The sequence below is a fragment of the Phyllopteryx taeniolatus genome, chromosome 1, assembly GCF_024500385.1.
Source record: "Phyllopteryx taeniolatus isolate TA_2022b chromosome 1, UOR_Ptae_1.2, whole genome shotgun sequence".
Lineage (NCBI taxonomy): Eukaryota > Metazoa > Chordata > Actinopteri > Syngnathiformes > Syngnathidae > Phyllopteryx > Phyllopteryx taeniolatus.
The window spans coordinates 33,896,970-33,913,750 of NC_084502.1; the positions used below are offsets into that span (position 1 = coordinate 33,896,970).

Here is a 16,781-nt window from a genome sequence, read left to right on the forward strand (position 1 = left end):
GATAAACCAACATGTAATTAGTCCAGCTCAACCATTAATGGTGGGCTTTTTCTTTGTCATATCATATATTTTGCTATATTTGGTGCAACCCTGTTACTTATACTCAGACACCTGAAAATCATATGGGTTATTTTCATATAATTCGATGATAATGATAAAGAAACTTGTAAAAAAAAAACAAGTTTCTGCTAATTTAGCTTGAGCGCCTTGGTTTTATGTGTAAATGTCTCCCATGCTGAATTTGGCTGCATTTTCATGAAGTTATTGATTATTTAAAGATTTAAGGCCAGAATAGTAAAGACAATAAAGAGATAAATACACTCATTTTTGGCAGTCCAATGCATATGTAATCTGAACAATAAGAGTTCTGAAACTTGTATGGGGAAAAAAAGTCATAAACGGTAACGACATAAACAGCTTCATAGCAACCACGTGAGTTGCACAATTTACGTGTTGCATTTCAAACTCTGCAGATACGAGTGCATAAATGATCCTAACTACTCATTATACCCATTACACACTTGTCTTTATACAATTGTAATAACAATAAAGACATGCAACTGTTCTGACCCTTTCTTCATTTCATACATACCTCAGAAATAACACCATCTATTTTGCTTTCTGCTATTTTCTGAATGCAAAATGGCTGCCACAACCTGTCTCTTAAATGCACCCTCTGGTACACTGCAACAACATAATGAGGCTCCCTCCAGTGGCATTAACGGTAAAGACAGCTCGAGTGAAATAGAAGGACCATTTTTAAAAGAACTAAGACAATAAGATGCATTGGTGTTGGTTTACATGAAGAAGGAATATTAAGCAATAGGAGAAAAAATCCTATATACACAAAAATGTGATTAGCTCCTTGAGAAAATGTTTTGTAAATCATGAAATTTCTTTGGGGACACGTTATTTAGACATTTTGGCATGACAATTTGGAAAAATATCGCTTAACAATTTTTTTTTACATAAAAAAATATTCCGTTTCGAATGATATCGCCTGCAAATACCTCAAATACATATATATTTTAATTACTTATTAATAACATTTTCAAAATGAAATTCAGTGGGGTACGTATTTACTGTCATTGATCACATTTAAATGAAAACGACCCATATATTTAAAAAAAATATTGCTGACTAAATCCTTAACTTAAAATAAAGACATTTCAATCATTTTTAAATTCTGATTTAATTTTACAGTACTATTACTCGAATTACAGTGGCAGGGTTGCAAGTAAGAGGGTTGAAAATCAATGCTAACGTTAAGGTTTTTGCCCAAGTTCATGCTAGCTGTGTTAGCTACTATGCTAACACAGTATGTAATAATAGTATGTAATAATAAAAAAAGGAAGACTGATATTAAGATGTCTTTTGGAGATATTGTGAGAAACAGGGTTTGCCTCGGTTTGAGTGACACACTCCATTATTGAACAAATATGATATATAGGAGAGAGGACTTAACATTAGGTCTACCAATGGTATGAACACTTAACTTGAAGATGTCAAGTTTGTTGAATCAAGTGGCTCCTTTTTTCTCTCTCTCTAGATGATGAAAAAGGTTTAAGTAACGGGGTTGCGTGTATGTTGAGAGAAACAACTTCAGAGCACTGTTATATTTGATACGTAAGTTGGTTGTTAAGAGAGACAAGAGACAAAAGCCTTTTTAGAGGTTGCTCAAGAACTATGTTTGTTTTTTTTGTTTTTTTAATATTTAGGAATCACTTTTTCCACAGCTCGAGTTACATTTTGTCTCAGAACAACTATAATTTGACACAAAAGGGGCAGGTTATTTAAAATTCAATGAGGGTTGGGGGAGGGGGGGGGGGGGGGGAGGGGGTGGACAGAAAATGTATTGTTTTGATCACTGTTCGTTTGTTGAATGTCAGTTATGCAAAAACAGCTTAAGCACTTTCTGTGAAACTATAAGAAGGGGTGGTACATGTTGGGCAAGATGTCAGTAAATGTTGGTGCTCATCCAGATAAAAATGCAGTCAGAGGAATGTTATTTATCTTTTTATCCAATCAAGGTGGAATTGTACCCTGTCATCTTTGAGAAACCCAAACACAAATTTGGCAATCTGCGAATGTCATTCACTCCCATTAGAGGATATTATTATTGCTGTTTAACTCACAATGGAAGTGCTCCCACTTCGCCAGAATACAAAATGGTGCAGTCCTGTTCTTTTACATCATCTGCCATGAACCAGGAAGTAGCCTGCTAACATTCAAACACATCGATAAACATAAATAAGGTCCTCCATGATTTTTTTTGACGTAATCTAATTTCTCTGTAAAATGTTTGAGCCAACAGTGGACTAATTTTTAGCCAGTCTGCCTCACAGTTCTGAGGTTCTGGGTTCGATTATCTTCCTATGTGGCGTTTGCATGTTCTTCCCATGTTTACGTGGGTTTTCTTTTCGTCCCACATTCCAAAAACGTATTGTATACTTGGTTCATTGAAGACTGTAAATTATCTATAGGTGTTAATCTGCGTGTGAATGCCTGTTTATCTATATGTGCTCTGCGATAGACTGGCGACCAGTCTAGGGTGTACTCCGCATTTTACCCACTGTCAGCTGCGATAGGCTCCACCTCACCTGTGACCTTAATGATGACAAGCGAAAATATAGAAAATGTATGGATTGATGGTTGATAACTCAGAATGGAAGTGTTCCCCTGCCCCAGAATAATAAATAGTCCTATTGTTTTATGTCTTCCTCATTGAACCAGGAGGTGGTCTGAGTACAAATAGAGTACAAATAACCACAAATATAGTGCGCTACAATTTGAGACATTGCTTTTGTGTTTTTTGCCATCCCATCACCCCAAGATGTTAAAAAATGCTACAGGCCTCTTATGTCATCTTCCATCATTCAGGTTGTAGGCTGCTAAAATGCAGCCAAACAAATAAATGCAAAAACTGAGTTCCATGCTTTTTTCCTTTTTTTTAATTCACTTTTGTTAGTGTCTTTTTTTTGTCTTTTATTTTTCCATGGCCAAGAATAGGAAAAGGTTACAGTTACATCATTTATATATTTGCCATTACACCAGAAAGTAGCCTGCTAGTTAAGAAAACAAAGGAGAAACATATAAAAATGCAGTGCTCTGTGATTTGTTTTTTTCTTTTCACTTTTTTGGGGATGTTTTTTTTTGTTTGTTTGTTTGTTCTACAAAGCCCTTCTCCCTAAAACAGTGTCAAAACTGGTACAGTTCTGTTGTTTTTATCAGGATTTAGCTGTGAACTAAATTAAGATGACCTGTGGTTTATTATTATGATTATTATTATTTTCAGTTTTATGAACCGTTCAGCTGGTGGTGCTGCGCTTGGCTGATTGACATTCTCGTTCATGTTGTTGTTTTATTATGATTCCAATTCCATTTAATCAAAACTGGCATGTGGATTAAAATATCTAATACGACATCATTCCATTTTAAAACAAAGTTGTTTGTGGATATGCGGTTCAGAAAATGGACGGATGGATGGATGTTTGTGGTTTGTCAAGAGCAACTAACGGCTCCTTTTGATCAGAGCTCATCAGAAAAGACAGGGAGAGCTCTGTGATGAGATCATCTGCCACATTGTCTTGTTAAAGATTGCACAATGCTTATCTGAGGGGAGAGGGGGCATCAATACAGCAATACTGCAAACCTTGCAACCATCAAAGAAAGATAACAGTTCATCATCTGATTTGCTCCTTTTATCAGTCTTTCATTTTTATTTTGTTTTTGCATGTGGAAATGTGTCATGATTTTGGGGGACAAACGTTCCTTAACGTTTGTTTTGTTCTTCTCAGCAAACATCCATATCATATACTCTGTAGAAAAAGGACATGTTTTTTTAACGAATAAACTCAAAATGTGCTGTATTGATGGTAAATGTTGGAATGCTTGAGCACAATGCTCCAATTGTGGTATGTGGTGTGCACATGAAGGTGGGAGTTGGATTCCCCCGTTTGGATTGTGCACTCTTTATACAAGACCTCATGGCTACGTTGCATTATAGTTACGATAATCCTAAAAGAAAGTATCTCACCGCTTCTATATTGTCCATATGTGTGAATGGTTGTTTGGCTATAGAAATCTTGGTTTTCATGCATCCATTTTCTGTACCGCTTAGCCTCATTAGGGTCATGGGCGTGTTGGAGTCTGTCCCAGCTGACTTTGGGTGAGAGGTGGGGTACACCCTTGAATGGTCACCATTTAAATGCAGGGCACAAATAGACAAACAACCACTCACACTCACATGCACACAATTTAGAGGCTTCAATGAACTGGACATGTCTTTTGAATGTGGGAGGAAACCAGAGTACCTGGGGAAAACCCATGAGGAAGCCAGAATACTGCAGAAACCCCATGCAAGCACAAAGAGAACTCCACACAGGGTGGCCAGAGTCCAGATTTCCAACTACTTGCAATCTTGGTACAGTTAAATTTAGATTGCTTTCCAATGGCCACTTCACTGTAGCACCGTCGGCTGGTGGTTAGTACATCTAGAAAGCTGGGTTTGAATCTCAATTGGAGCGTCTCTTTGTGGAGTTTCAATGTTCTTCCTGTTCTTGCGTGGGTTTTCTCCGGGCTCTTTGGCTTCCTCCCACATTCCATAAAGATACATATTAGTTTCATTTAAGACCCTAAATCATCCATAGGTGTGAATTTGAATATTAGTAGTTATTTGTCAAGTTGTGCCCTGTGAGTGACTGGCAATCAGTCCAAGGTTTAGCCCGCCTCTCGCTCAGAGTCAGCTGGGATAGGCTCCAGCACACCTGTGACCCTGATAAGGACAAATGCTGTAGAAAATGGGTAGTAAATTTCAACCTTTACAAAGGTTTAATGTGAGCGACAGTTTGAGCCTTGAACAAATAGATTTGATTTCGATAATTTAGCTTACACACTAAGAATGCTACAAGACTCACACAACCAAATGACATGGAAAGGTTTGTGTTCGACTTTGGGTGTTCTACTGCATATTCCCTTGATGGCATCTACATATTCTACAAAGGATTAATGGTGCTCTTGCTTTACAGATGTGTTCGGTAAATATTTGAGCTAGGGTGCAGTATTGTTTGCTCGAGAAATATTGACAGTGCACTCATTCAGTAACACCTTCACTCATTCAGAAACAACTTGTCAGTAGCATATATGAACAGCTTCACACATTTAAATATAACCAAAAAAAAACTGCTGAACAAAAGCACACTTTGGAGCATCGTAAGAAGCATTTCCAGGTCCTGGGGAGCCCTAGCCAGTCTCCAGATCTCAACCCCATAGAAAATATTTGGACTGAGTTGAAAGTCTGTGTTGCCCAGCAACAGCCCCAAAACAGCACTGCTCTAGAGGAGAGCTGCATGGAGGAATGGGCCAAAATACCAGCAACAGTGTGTGAAAACCTTGTGAAGACTTACAGAAAATGTTTGACCTCTGTCATTGCCAACAAAGTTTATATAACTAAGTATTGAGATGAACTTTTGTTATTGACCAAATGATTTGCTAATACATTCTTTAAAAATCAGACAATGTGATTTTCTGGATTTGTTTTTCCTCATTTTGTCTCTCATAGGTCAGGTATAGCTATGATGAAAATTACAGGCCTCTCTCATCTTTTTAAGTGTGAGAACCTGCACAATTGGTGGCTGACTAAAGACTTTTTTGCCCCACTGTTATAGTTTATGGAAAGTTGACATTTTGGTGTTGGCTCTCCAGAGTGGCTGCCCTCCAATCACGTGTGTAGTTAAACAACCAAATAAATCTTCGGTTGTCTGCCTTTCACTAAAAATGTGTCTGTGAGCGAATTGTTCCACAGTTCCACCCCACTGTTACAAAACAGTGGTGCTAATTTACAAAATAACAACCCCCACATGATCTTTCTCAGCCAATGACTTGGCATCTAGGCTTCCAAAGCAAAATAATCACTTTGACAAAGGAAGGGCCAGCCGTGGCATAAAGAGTATATGCCGTTGTTTAGGGTGGGGGGCGTATTCATTTCTGTGTTGCTTGCTCCACACCATATGAATTATATACATATGTCACATATGGTTCCACACACTGTTTTGTAGGATGTTTACATACCTGTATAAACAAGGTAGAAGAAGATTACGTGTTAATGGTGAAAACTATGTAGACTCTGCTGTAGAATGTCATTTATTTTGCCGTGTGCTAAATTAAACAGTCATTTAATTATGTGGCTCTTCTATACTGTCCATATGTTATGATACGACAGATGAATGAAAGTGGCAGTGGAGCGAGTTATTTGTCGGGGGTTACATGATGCTCCAACCAAAGGATTCTCCATTTTTCATTGGCTGTGCTGCAGGTGCTCTGGACTGGTTGCAGTGTGTAAGTATGGTTGTAAACAAACGATTCCCAACTGGTGTTCCGTGACACAGTGTGGCGTGAAAGATGATCAGATGTACCGTGATCGCACTTTGGGATCTATTTCTGCAAAGTGAGCAGCCAATGACACCTTTGTCTTGGATCACCTGACCAAGGCTGGGAAACACTGACGTAGACGCCATGTTTGTGATGCTTGGGAAAGATTCGGAACAACGCCACAGGTGAATTGGCTACGATTATTTTGATAACCCAATTGTTACATACATGGTTGCAACGAAAAGTACATTTAGGAGTGGTGGTTAAGGACAGGAAGAGAAAGTTGGAGATAAAATTAGAGCTAATAAAACTATGTATTATTTAGTGACTCTGAATAAATTAGAGAGGTGAGTTTCCTACAGCATTTAAAGTTGGGTTTTTGTACAAATTTAATCGAAATCCACAGTTAATTTTATGCTGACCTGACGGCTAGACATAATAAAAACATTATAAGATTTCAATGATGAGTTTGAAGCTCAGATTTTTATTCGAACATGGTTGTTTTTTGTTAGCTTGTTAAACAGTCTAAAAGGAATTGTAAACATAATTTATGACCAATTCCTCTTTCTCTCCTTTGTATCGATAGCTTCTGTTAACTACTTAAAAATGTTTTTGTGAACAAAGTTACATTGTATATAGCCACTGTAATTCGAATATGGCAAACAGTGGCTAGAAAGAAATAAGTGTATTATTAAATTGAGCTGAAATGTTTTTCAAGATTTTCTTGCTTTTTCTTGAAAGCTTAAGTAGAACTGCATATTTAAAGTTAATAATAGCTTTTTTTGTAAACTAGTACCCAAGGTATATTGCATCATAAAGTGGTGTTTTACTTTACTATTATAACACACCTGTCAAATGTCCAAACCGCCCCAAATTCCTCCAGTTGCATCTTTTTAGAACATATCGGAATCTATTAATATTATTTGACAATTTGAAAATGTTTGGGAAAAAAAAGATTTGTTGTGCAGTTAATGTAGACCTGGTATATGTATTTTTTCCAGCCTATATTTCGGATATAATAATCTAATGTGTAATCTTTTCAGGGACATTACTTAAGTAGTTATGAGCAGTCTGTGTGATTTGGCGGCTGTGCTTTGTTTTGCGGGGTACCACATATCACATCACATTTAGGGCCACCAAAATCCCAGGGGTCAAAGCACTACTAGCAGCTCAAAGCCAAAAGATAAGCAGAGCTGCAGTGTTAGCTAACAGTGTTACCAGTATTAGAACCTCGTAATAATGTAACAATGTTCATTTAAATTGTCTACGCGAGGGTGGGATGTATTTGTGTTGTGACGTCATGCACCCCTAAACGATATAATACAATAAAAGATGGTGATAAATTTGCTGCAAAAATATGTCTGTAATTCTTGATCCTTGAGGTATTTTAACGAGAGCATTCCACAGACATGTTAAGACAACTTAAAACTGTTTTAAACTGTGGGTTGGGAAACTGCTAATATGCCACCTTTTAAATTCATAGAATAAAGAACGTTTTCTCGTCAGATTGTGTTAAATGTTGCAAGCCCTCTTCTGTTGGTTAAAAAAAAAAAAGAAATAGGGTGTTGATCCACCGCGGCGCAAGGGGCGGTGTTTGCTCCACCCTTACGCTAATTGTCGACGAGCAAGTGAAGATGGCTGCGACCATAAAGGGGCCTGTCGTAAGTTGATTTAAAATTACTATTAGTTGTCTTGTTTAAAATTTAGAGCCGCTTTGGTATATGTGTTACGTGTTTTGTGCATGAAACTACTGGTGCGCAAGAGCGAGCTTCTGATGTTTTTAAGTCGCGTTCACACCTTCACGTCAATCACAGTATCATGTGCTAATCGTCAGCTAGCTACATCACCATTCATATCAGTGATATTATTCAGCGATTTGCTCTTTTTGAGATCTTACGCTTAAATAGTTCGGTGGTAATGTTATTGCTCAACCGACCTGCCATTTTTTTTACAGTTAGACGAATGAACAGAAAGACAGAAAGCGTTACGCCCGAGTTTCACTCCAATGCTTTTCGTCGCTTTCCCCTTTCTATCAATTGCTGTGTTCAGTTTGGCGTCATTCTCCATTCAGGCTGGTTAAAGTTTTCATTTACGTGTCTGTAAGCTTTGGGGAAAGTTTGCGTAATATTGTGTTTGCGTTCATGGATGATAGAATAAATTGAGAGCAGTTTAACTTACCAAGGAATTCGTCTGAGTGAGTGAGAAAATGTCTTGTGGGCAATAAATTGTGTGAAGCCATACCAAATAGATGAACAATTTATATTACTGTACATAAATAGGGATGCACCTATCCCTGTATCTGTGATGATACTGTACCTCTGTACAGTACTCTGTACTTATGTAAATACTCCAATACTACACACCGATGCCACATGACAAGCCTGACATAGACTTTCCAGGTAAGAGTCGTGTCAGGATGACCACTGCAAATTATGCCCTGCATAATTAATGATTAGCTCCGCTCGAGTGGCAACCACCGAGTTTTGCGAGCCTCGTCGGCCGCTCTTTTCGCGCAGCAGTGACGGGGGCACCCGGGCGATAGGGAACGCGCTGCGGCTGTAAAGAGAAGTAAGCGATGGTATGATAAAGTATCACTACAGTTATTCTGTGACAGTTTATTTTATAACTTTTGGTATTCTGTAGAAGCAGTCTTGTATTTATTTTTACTCATTTTTTTTGTGTACCACTATTGCGTCCTGTGGTCTCTGTTTTTCTTTGAGCCTTATCTGCTGTATGTACTCTTTTTACAGAGTGCCGCTTAGTGTTTTGACAAAGACACCACATAACTCAACTTTATTTATAGAGCACTTTAAAGAACAACTGGAGCTATAACAATGTGCTGTACATAATAAAGACCAAACAACAAAAACATACAACAAAATAAATAAAGTAAATAATACGTCTAAAATGTCAGCAATGACAAGTTGTTACTCTAAAAAGTGTTGGATTTTTGAGAAACATGCCATATTTAAGAGGCTTTTCCTGATTTTGATGGAATTATGGAATTATCAAGTATCAGTAGACTCCTCTTTATTGGCAAGTAGTGAAATATATAATAATAATGTATTTGTACTAGGGCTGCACGATATTGGAAAAAAATAACTTCAATATTTTTTAAACCTGCGATATATACAGTAGGTACGGAAAGGATTCAGACCCCCTTAAATTGAGATGGGAGAAACTTCGAGAAAGTCAACCCTCACTGCAGCCCTCCATCAGTCTGGGCTTTATGGCAGAGTGGCCGACAGAAGCCTCTCCTCAGTGAAAGACACATGAAAGCTCTGGTCTGATGAGACCAAGATATAACTTTTTGGCCTTAATTCTAACCGCTATGTGTGGAGAAAACCAGGCACTGCTCATCACATGTCGTCCAATACAGTCCCAACAGTGAAGCATGGTGGTGGCAGCATCATGCTGTGGGGGTGTTTTTCAGCTGGTCAGGGACAGGGAGACTGGTTGCAATCGAAGGAAAGATGAATGCGGTCAAGTACAGGGATGTCCTGGATGAAAACCTTCTCCAGAGAGTTCAGGACCTCAGACTGGGCCGAAGATTCACCTTCCAACAAGACAATGACCTTCAGCACACAGCTAAAATAACAAAGGAGTGGCTTCAGAACAACTCCGTGACTGTTCTTGAATGGCCCAGCCAGACCCCTGACTTAAACCCAATTGAGCATCTCTGGAGAGACCTGAAAATGGCTGTCCACCAACGTTCACCATCCAACCTGACAGAACTGGAGAGGATCTGCAAGGAGGAATGGCAGAGGATCCCCAAATCCGGGTGTGAAAAACTTGTTACATCATTCCCCAAAAGACTCATGGCTGTATTAGCTCAAAAGGGTGTTTCTACTTAATACTGAGCAAAGGGTCTAAATACTTATGGCTGTGTGATATTTCAGTTTTTCTTTTTTAATAAATCTGCAAAAATTTCAACAATTCCGTTTTTTTCTGTCAATATGGGGTGCTATGCGAAACATTATTTTAGCAATATAACAAAGTTATAAAAATTTAAGGGGGTCTGAATACTTTCCGTACCCACTGTATATTGTGACGCTCGGTCTGGAAAAACCGGTATTGATATATCCCTATACATAAAGCTGGAAGCAGCAATGAACATGCCCTCACATCCCCTTTTGTTCATCAGACTTTGACGCCATGCTCCGCCCACATTAGATGGCATAGGCAAAAAAAAAAATGGGTGTTGCCCATCTGTCATCAGGGTCCAAAATTAACCCTCGCCAGTCGCCAAATGTGACTCAATTATCCGTTTGGCGAGTGAATCCCAGAGCGCTATGCCAGGTGGCAAGTGAAAGTTTATACCCATGTACACAAACATACACGTGCAAATCATTGTGCAGCGGTGTGTCCCGGAGCCAATCATACTGGACCAGGGCGTGGCTGTGTGTAATTCCTCGATCTAACATGACGGGAGGTACGCGACCACAGCCCATCGGAGACGTCCTTTCCGTGGTCCACTTCCGTATGAAAGTAGCGGGAGTAAACAGAAGCCAACGTCGGTTGTGAGGCGGCGTCTCTAGAGCGTCATAGAGAAATGATGTTATAACTAGCCGTTGTGTAAGGTATGTCGGCACCCTCAAAAGTGAACAACACTGTTTATTCCTTTGAAGTACGACCCAAGTGATTATGTGGAAAGCAAAGCAAGACAGTCACTCTCTGTTGCTAGCACAGGTAGCATTAGCCGTTAGCCACTGCTAGCGGTGAGGCCACCAGCAACAATAAATCGTGTCATTATTTTTCAGGTTGTTTATAATTGGCAACACTAGTTAATCCGTATTGTTATAAAAGATGATGCACAATAGCATCAATAGAAAGTAGCAAATAATGTTAACAGGATATGTAACATCATGACTGGAGAATTATAATGTTTACAATTCAAGGTATCTTCATTATCCCAGAGGAGGGCAGTTTGTTTATTTTGCATCTTGTACCTCCAAAAATAGTTAGGAATTCAAACTAGTGTTATTTTTCCACATTCGCTGCTCTGTTAAGTGATAAGTTTTCTTATATTTTTCTACATGTACTTCATTTGCGTAGTAAGTTGACTAATATCGTGTTGGGATTACTGTTTTAATTATTGACTATGAGGAGTTAAAAGGTCTTAAAATGTTGAACTATACCCTCTAGCTTAGTTTTAAGTACAGATGCTTGAAAACTGTCTGTTTAAAAAAAAAAAAAAAAGTTTAAAACGATATAAAAACATTGTGATAATAATCGAGATGGGACGATATGAAAAAAAATTAATCGTGATCTTTTTTTTTTTTTTTTTTTTGCCAGAACGAACAGCCCTATAACAAACACACAAAACAGGTTTGACAGTACAAGCTAAAAACATTAACATAGTCATAAAAGAACAATCAGCAGTTTTACTAAGCAAAATCCAAACTCTTTAAAACGAAAACAAATGAAACATTGACAGCCTAATGTTTCAGCCTCCAAGCTGCTTAAAAGTCCTTTAAAAGTGTTCAATAATGAAAAATTAAACAGACGCACACGTGCCTGGGCGTATGATCCCATGGAGGCTCTAGTGCTGTTGCAGGGGGACTGTGTGAGGCCAGACTTTATGGATGTTAAATAAAACTATTTTTTTCTTATTGCTGTCATTTGTTTCTGTGAATTATTGTCTCAGTTTGCATGCAACGTAATCTAGTATTATATGTGTAAAATTAGGGCAGCACACACATTGCACGCGCCAGCATTGCGATGACGGTATTTTTTCGATGAATTGTGCAGCCCTATGTGAAATTATATAGTATTTTGGCCAGTAAAAAAATATGCTTGACCAGTGGATTTTTTTTTCTTTCAATTGGGCGGTTAGTAAAAAACTTAATTTCGGCCCCTGTCTGTCACATATACCTGATTCTCACTGGGGTTCATTTGGGCAAATTCCCGAGTAAAAGTTTGTCAAAGTGCGAACCAAACTCGTCGACTTCCCGTTCAATTCCATGCATGATGCCTTGACACTTTTTTTTATGTCCTGTTATGACAGTCCACCAATATTGTGTCAATCAATAAAACTGGTATTGGGGCTTTTTTTTCCCCAGGGGGCGCTATTAAATGGGCTTTGAGGTGTCGCGTTGCAGACCCCTAAGATAAATGCGTTTTTGCGACGATACGCATGATTACCAAAATGGAGGAGTCTTCAAAAAGGCGTTTCCTAATAAAGGAAACCCAGTTTTATTTTGCTAGTTCAACATTTCTGTGTGTATTGTTCTGACTTGACCAAACTCATCTCTCGCTTGCAGGGGGTCGAAGACGTCAATGTCACTTTTGAGGACCAGCAAAAGATCAACAAGTTTGCCAGGAGCACGAATCGAATGACAGAGCTAAAAAAAGAAATTGAGTCAAAGAAGGTGAACAGCGTGCGAATAAGCTTCATCATGTTATTGTTTACAGCCGTCACGTTTTGCAAGGGTTTGTCCACTGTTGAGCTTGTAAGGCTTACAGTGGAACAGCTTAGGCGGGGTACACACATCCCCACAATCTAGCATTTTCCATCCGTTGCAATCAAAACCAGCAAAGGCCTGATTCTCTGATTTCTTTGAAAGATTATCCTGAACAATTTATCCAATTTATTTTTCATTATGGCTATTTTCTGTTTGGGATTTTTATGGCTGTGTGGGCAAATAAATGTGTTACATCGAACATTTTGCACTTGAAACTATGTGAATCCCAGGATGCACATGTCTGGAAACAGCCCTGGAACAATGAGTCCCTGCAATTTATCATAATGGAATACAAATACAGTAATCCTACGCTGTATCACGGTGCTTCATTGGCTGTCCCGCTATACAGCAAATTTTTATTACAGTTGTTAATCTATTTTTTATACTGTTTGTACAATATGTTTGTGTTATCCATTGCTCTCGCTCTCAATATATTTCTAGTTTTTTAATTTTAATTAGGATGATATACTTTCCCAAAAACTATCATGACAAACGATATTATCGTTGATGTTTTTCTGCCACTGATATAGTATATTTGAGCAAGATAATGCAAGTACAGTACATCTTTTTTAGGAACAATTAACTCGAAGAATACAGGGCCGTGAAAAAGTCTTGAATTATTATAATTTTGCCTAGTTTCCCCACTTTAATGTTTAAGATCAAGCAAATGTAAAAACAGACAAATATATCCCAAGGGAACTTAAAATGCAGTTTTTAAATGATTTAATTTATAAAGGAAAAACAAACTATTCAAAGTTACCTGGCCCTGTGTGAAAAAGTAATGGCCCCCTAAACACAATAACTGGTTGGGCCATCCTCAGCAGCAACAACTGAAATCAAACCTTTTCTATAACTGGCAATGAGTCTTCACATCTTTGTGGAGATATTTTGGCTCACTCTTCCCTGCGGAATTGTTTGAATTCAGAAAAGATTTAGGGTTTTCGAGCATAAATGGCCCTTTTAAGGTCATGCGATGTTTATTTTTATTTTTTATTTTTAAGCCATTCAGAAGTTGACTTGCTGATGTCAGCTGCGCTTCATCTTGAAGTCACAAAATGATGGCTAAACATTCTCCTTCAAGATTTTCTGTTAAAGAGCCGAATACATGGTTCCATCAATCACAGCTAGTTTTCCAGGTCCTGATGGAACAAAGCAGCCCAAGACCATCACATGATGTTCTATTTCTGAAATGCTGTGCTACATTTATGCCAGATGTGACGAGACACAAAAATTCCAAAAAGCTCAACTTTCATCTCGTCATTCCATATAATATTCTCCCTAAAGTCTTGGGGATCTTTGAGATGTTTTTTTTTTATTTTTTTTTTGGCAAAAGTAAGACGAGCCTTTATGTCCTTTTTGGTCATTTCGCCTTGGAACTCGGCCATGGATGCCATTTTTGCGCACTCTCTTCTTTATTGTTGTGTCATGAACACTGACCTTTACTGAGGCTAAGGAGGCCTGCAGTTCTTTAGAAGTTGTCCTAATAAGTAGAAAGTACGGTTACTTGTTTAAAAAGTAAGGAGTAAAAAGTCGCCACAAAAATAAATACTCAAGTACAGATACATGAAAACTCTACTTAAAGTCCAGGAACAAAGTATAAGTAATTCGTTACTTCCACCTCTGATGGCAACACATTGTGATATAATTGTCTGTTACTCTTTGATTCCTACCACCGATGTGCTCTCCTGCCTTGCAGAAGTCACTGCAGAACTTGCAGGACGCCAGCGACGACCTAATGATGTTTGACGACGACTCACTGTTGGTCCCTTATCAGATCGGTGACGTCTTCATCAGTCACACGCAAGAAGAGACGCAAGAGATGCTGGAGGCTGCCAAGGTAAGTTTACTGCAATCTACTATAGACATCATTAACACATACCAAGTTGATGCAGCACATTTAAAAACAGTACAATTGATGGGATTTAGCTGTGATTGCTGTTTAATGCATTTAGTTTTATGTATTTCTTTTTATGTAAGAAATGACATTTAGTAACCATTTGATTTTTCCCAGCCAATTGCTGAAGATTTTTTTTATTTGTTTTTATTTATATATATTTTTTAAGGAATAAATATAATTAAATAAAAGTATATGTATTGAAATACACAGACCGGCCTAACATTGTGACCACTTGCATAATCTAATGACATCCAATACAAGAGCTGTCAAATAGTCATCCTTTACAAAGATCATGATCAGTTTTCATTGACTTCACAGAGAGGTATTCATTTAACAACACATGTAAAACTTTGGTTGTACAGTGGAACCTTGATAAAACGGACAAATAGGGGCGGGGGGGTTGTCCGATATAGCTGATTGTCCGTGGCATTGAAGAACTTTTTTTTTTGAGTCCATATGCACACGTATTGCTTTAGAGTACAAAATGTTGTACTTTTATCATGGCCTAAAACACCCAGTACAGTACAAAGTTATTGTAAATAAATATAAAAAAAAGTTTTAAAAGTTTCAAAATGTATCAAAACTTACTTAGCTGGTGTGCTTTATGTAGACATTATTGACGTACTCGTCATAGCCAAATTGCTTTCATGAGCCGCGAAGAACAGGTGCTTCCGAGTTCCAACTCCTTGCCACAGATGAACAGCTTGACAAAATAAAAACTGTTACTGTAGCAAAAATAGCATGTTCCAGACTCCAGAGAATTTTGTGTTGTATTCCTTTTTGTGTTAACACCGTAGCTAGCTGTGTGAGCTCTCTCTGTGGCGCAGAGTACTATGGCAGATATGCTACTATAATAAATGAACTCCTGCCATCATGGCAGCCATGTGGAAATGTTGCCATATTCAACATGGCCACCATGTAGGCACATCTCTCAGTTGGATGTAGTTAAATTGGCTATCTATGATCCGGAAACACGTCTTCCAGTCTCTGCCTGCATTGCGCCACAGCGCCAGTAAACAAAAGCAGCCAATCCATACATACAAAGACAGTAGAACAAATAAACCCAGAAGTTAAGTTGTGTGTAATAATGTGAAATGACACAGAGAAAAAGTATTGAACACGCCAACTGGTATTTATTTAATACTTTGTACAAAAGCCTTTGTTTGCAATGACAGTTTCAAGATGCCTCCTGTATGGAGAAACTAGTCTCATGCATTGCTCTGGTGTGATTTTAGCCCATTCCTCCACACAAGCAGTCTTCCAAGTCTTGAAGTCTCTGTGGGCTTCTTTTATGGACCTTGAGTTTCAGTTCTTTCCATAAATTTTGGCAGATACAATATATTCTTGCTTTACAATTTGGCAGCAATTTAATTTACTGTAGCTCTACAGTACTGGAAAACATGAAAAATGTATCTTGAAAGCTCTTGAGTTATACCTTGGAACACACGTTTGAAAGCCGCCGTGGGTAATTCCAAATGCCGTGGTTCTGTGAGCAGGAAGCACTGGAGCAGGAGGTCAAAGGGCTTGACGAGCGAGTGTCGGCCATCCAACAGCTGTTGTCGGATCTGAAGGTGCAGCTCTACGCCAAGTTTGGTAACAACATCAACTTGGAGGCGGACGAAAGCTGAGGCGGGACTTTTGTCAGTTGACCCAGTAAGGACTTTGACAGAACATTTGACAGACAAACAGGAGGTCCAGTTGGACCTGACCTGCGATGTTATCGCAAAGAACCGCAGGGACAACAATGGGGGGAAAAAAACCCAAAACTGAATAAATAAATTCCCTTCAAGTGTATTTTATGTTGTCTCTTATTTTTCAATGCTTATTTGTGGTAATCATGATTTATTGCATTTTAACTTGAATGGTTCTGAATGGTTAGGGACAGCATGTACCGGTACATGTCACAATTCTGAGTTTTGGTGTTTGAATCTTGGCTTCGGCCTTCCTGTGTGGATTTTGCATGTTCTCCCCGTGCTCTCAAGGGTTTACTCCAGATAGTCTGGCTTCCTCCCAAATTCCAAAGACATGCATATTGTGTTAATTGAAGCGTA

At 38.5% G+C, this 16,781-nt stretch overlaps 1 protein-coding gene across 1 annotated transcript; it reads left to right on the forward strand.

The window, feature by feature from the left end:
* Positions 1-7,887: 7,887 nt before the first annotated feature.
* pfdn4 (prefoldin subunit 4) lies at positions 7,888-16,524 on the forward strand. Its single transcript, XM_061790585.1, has 4 exons — positions 7,888-8,030; positions 12,633-12,740; positions 14,530-14,670; positions 16,227-16,524. The coding sequence occupies exons 1-4, from the start codon at positions 8,004-8,006 to the stop codon at positions 16,356-16,358; spliced, it is 408 nt and encodes a 135-aa protein (XP_061646569.1). The 5' UTR covers positions 7,888-8,003; the 3' UTR covers positions 16,359-16,524.
* The last annotated feature ends 257 nt before the right edge of the window (positions 16,525-16,781 follow it).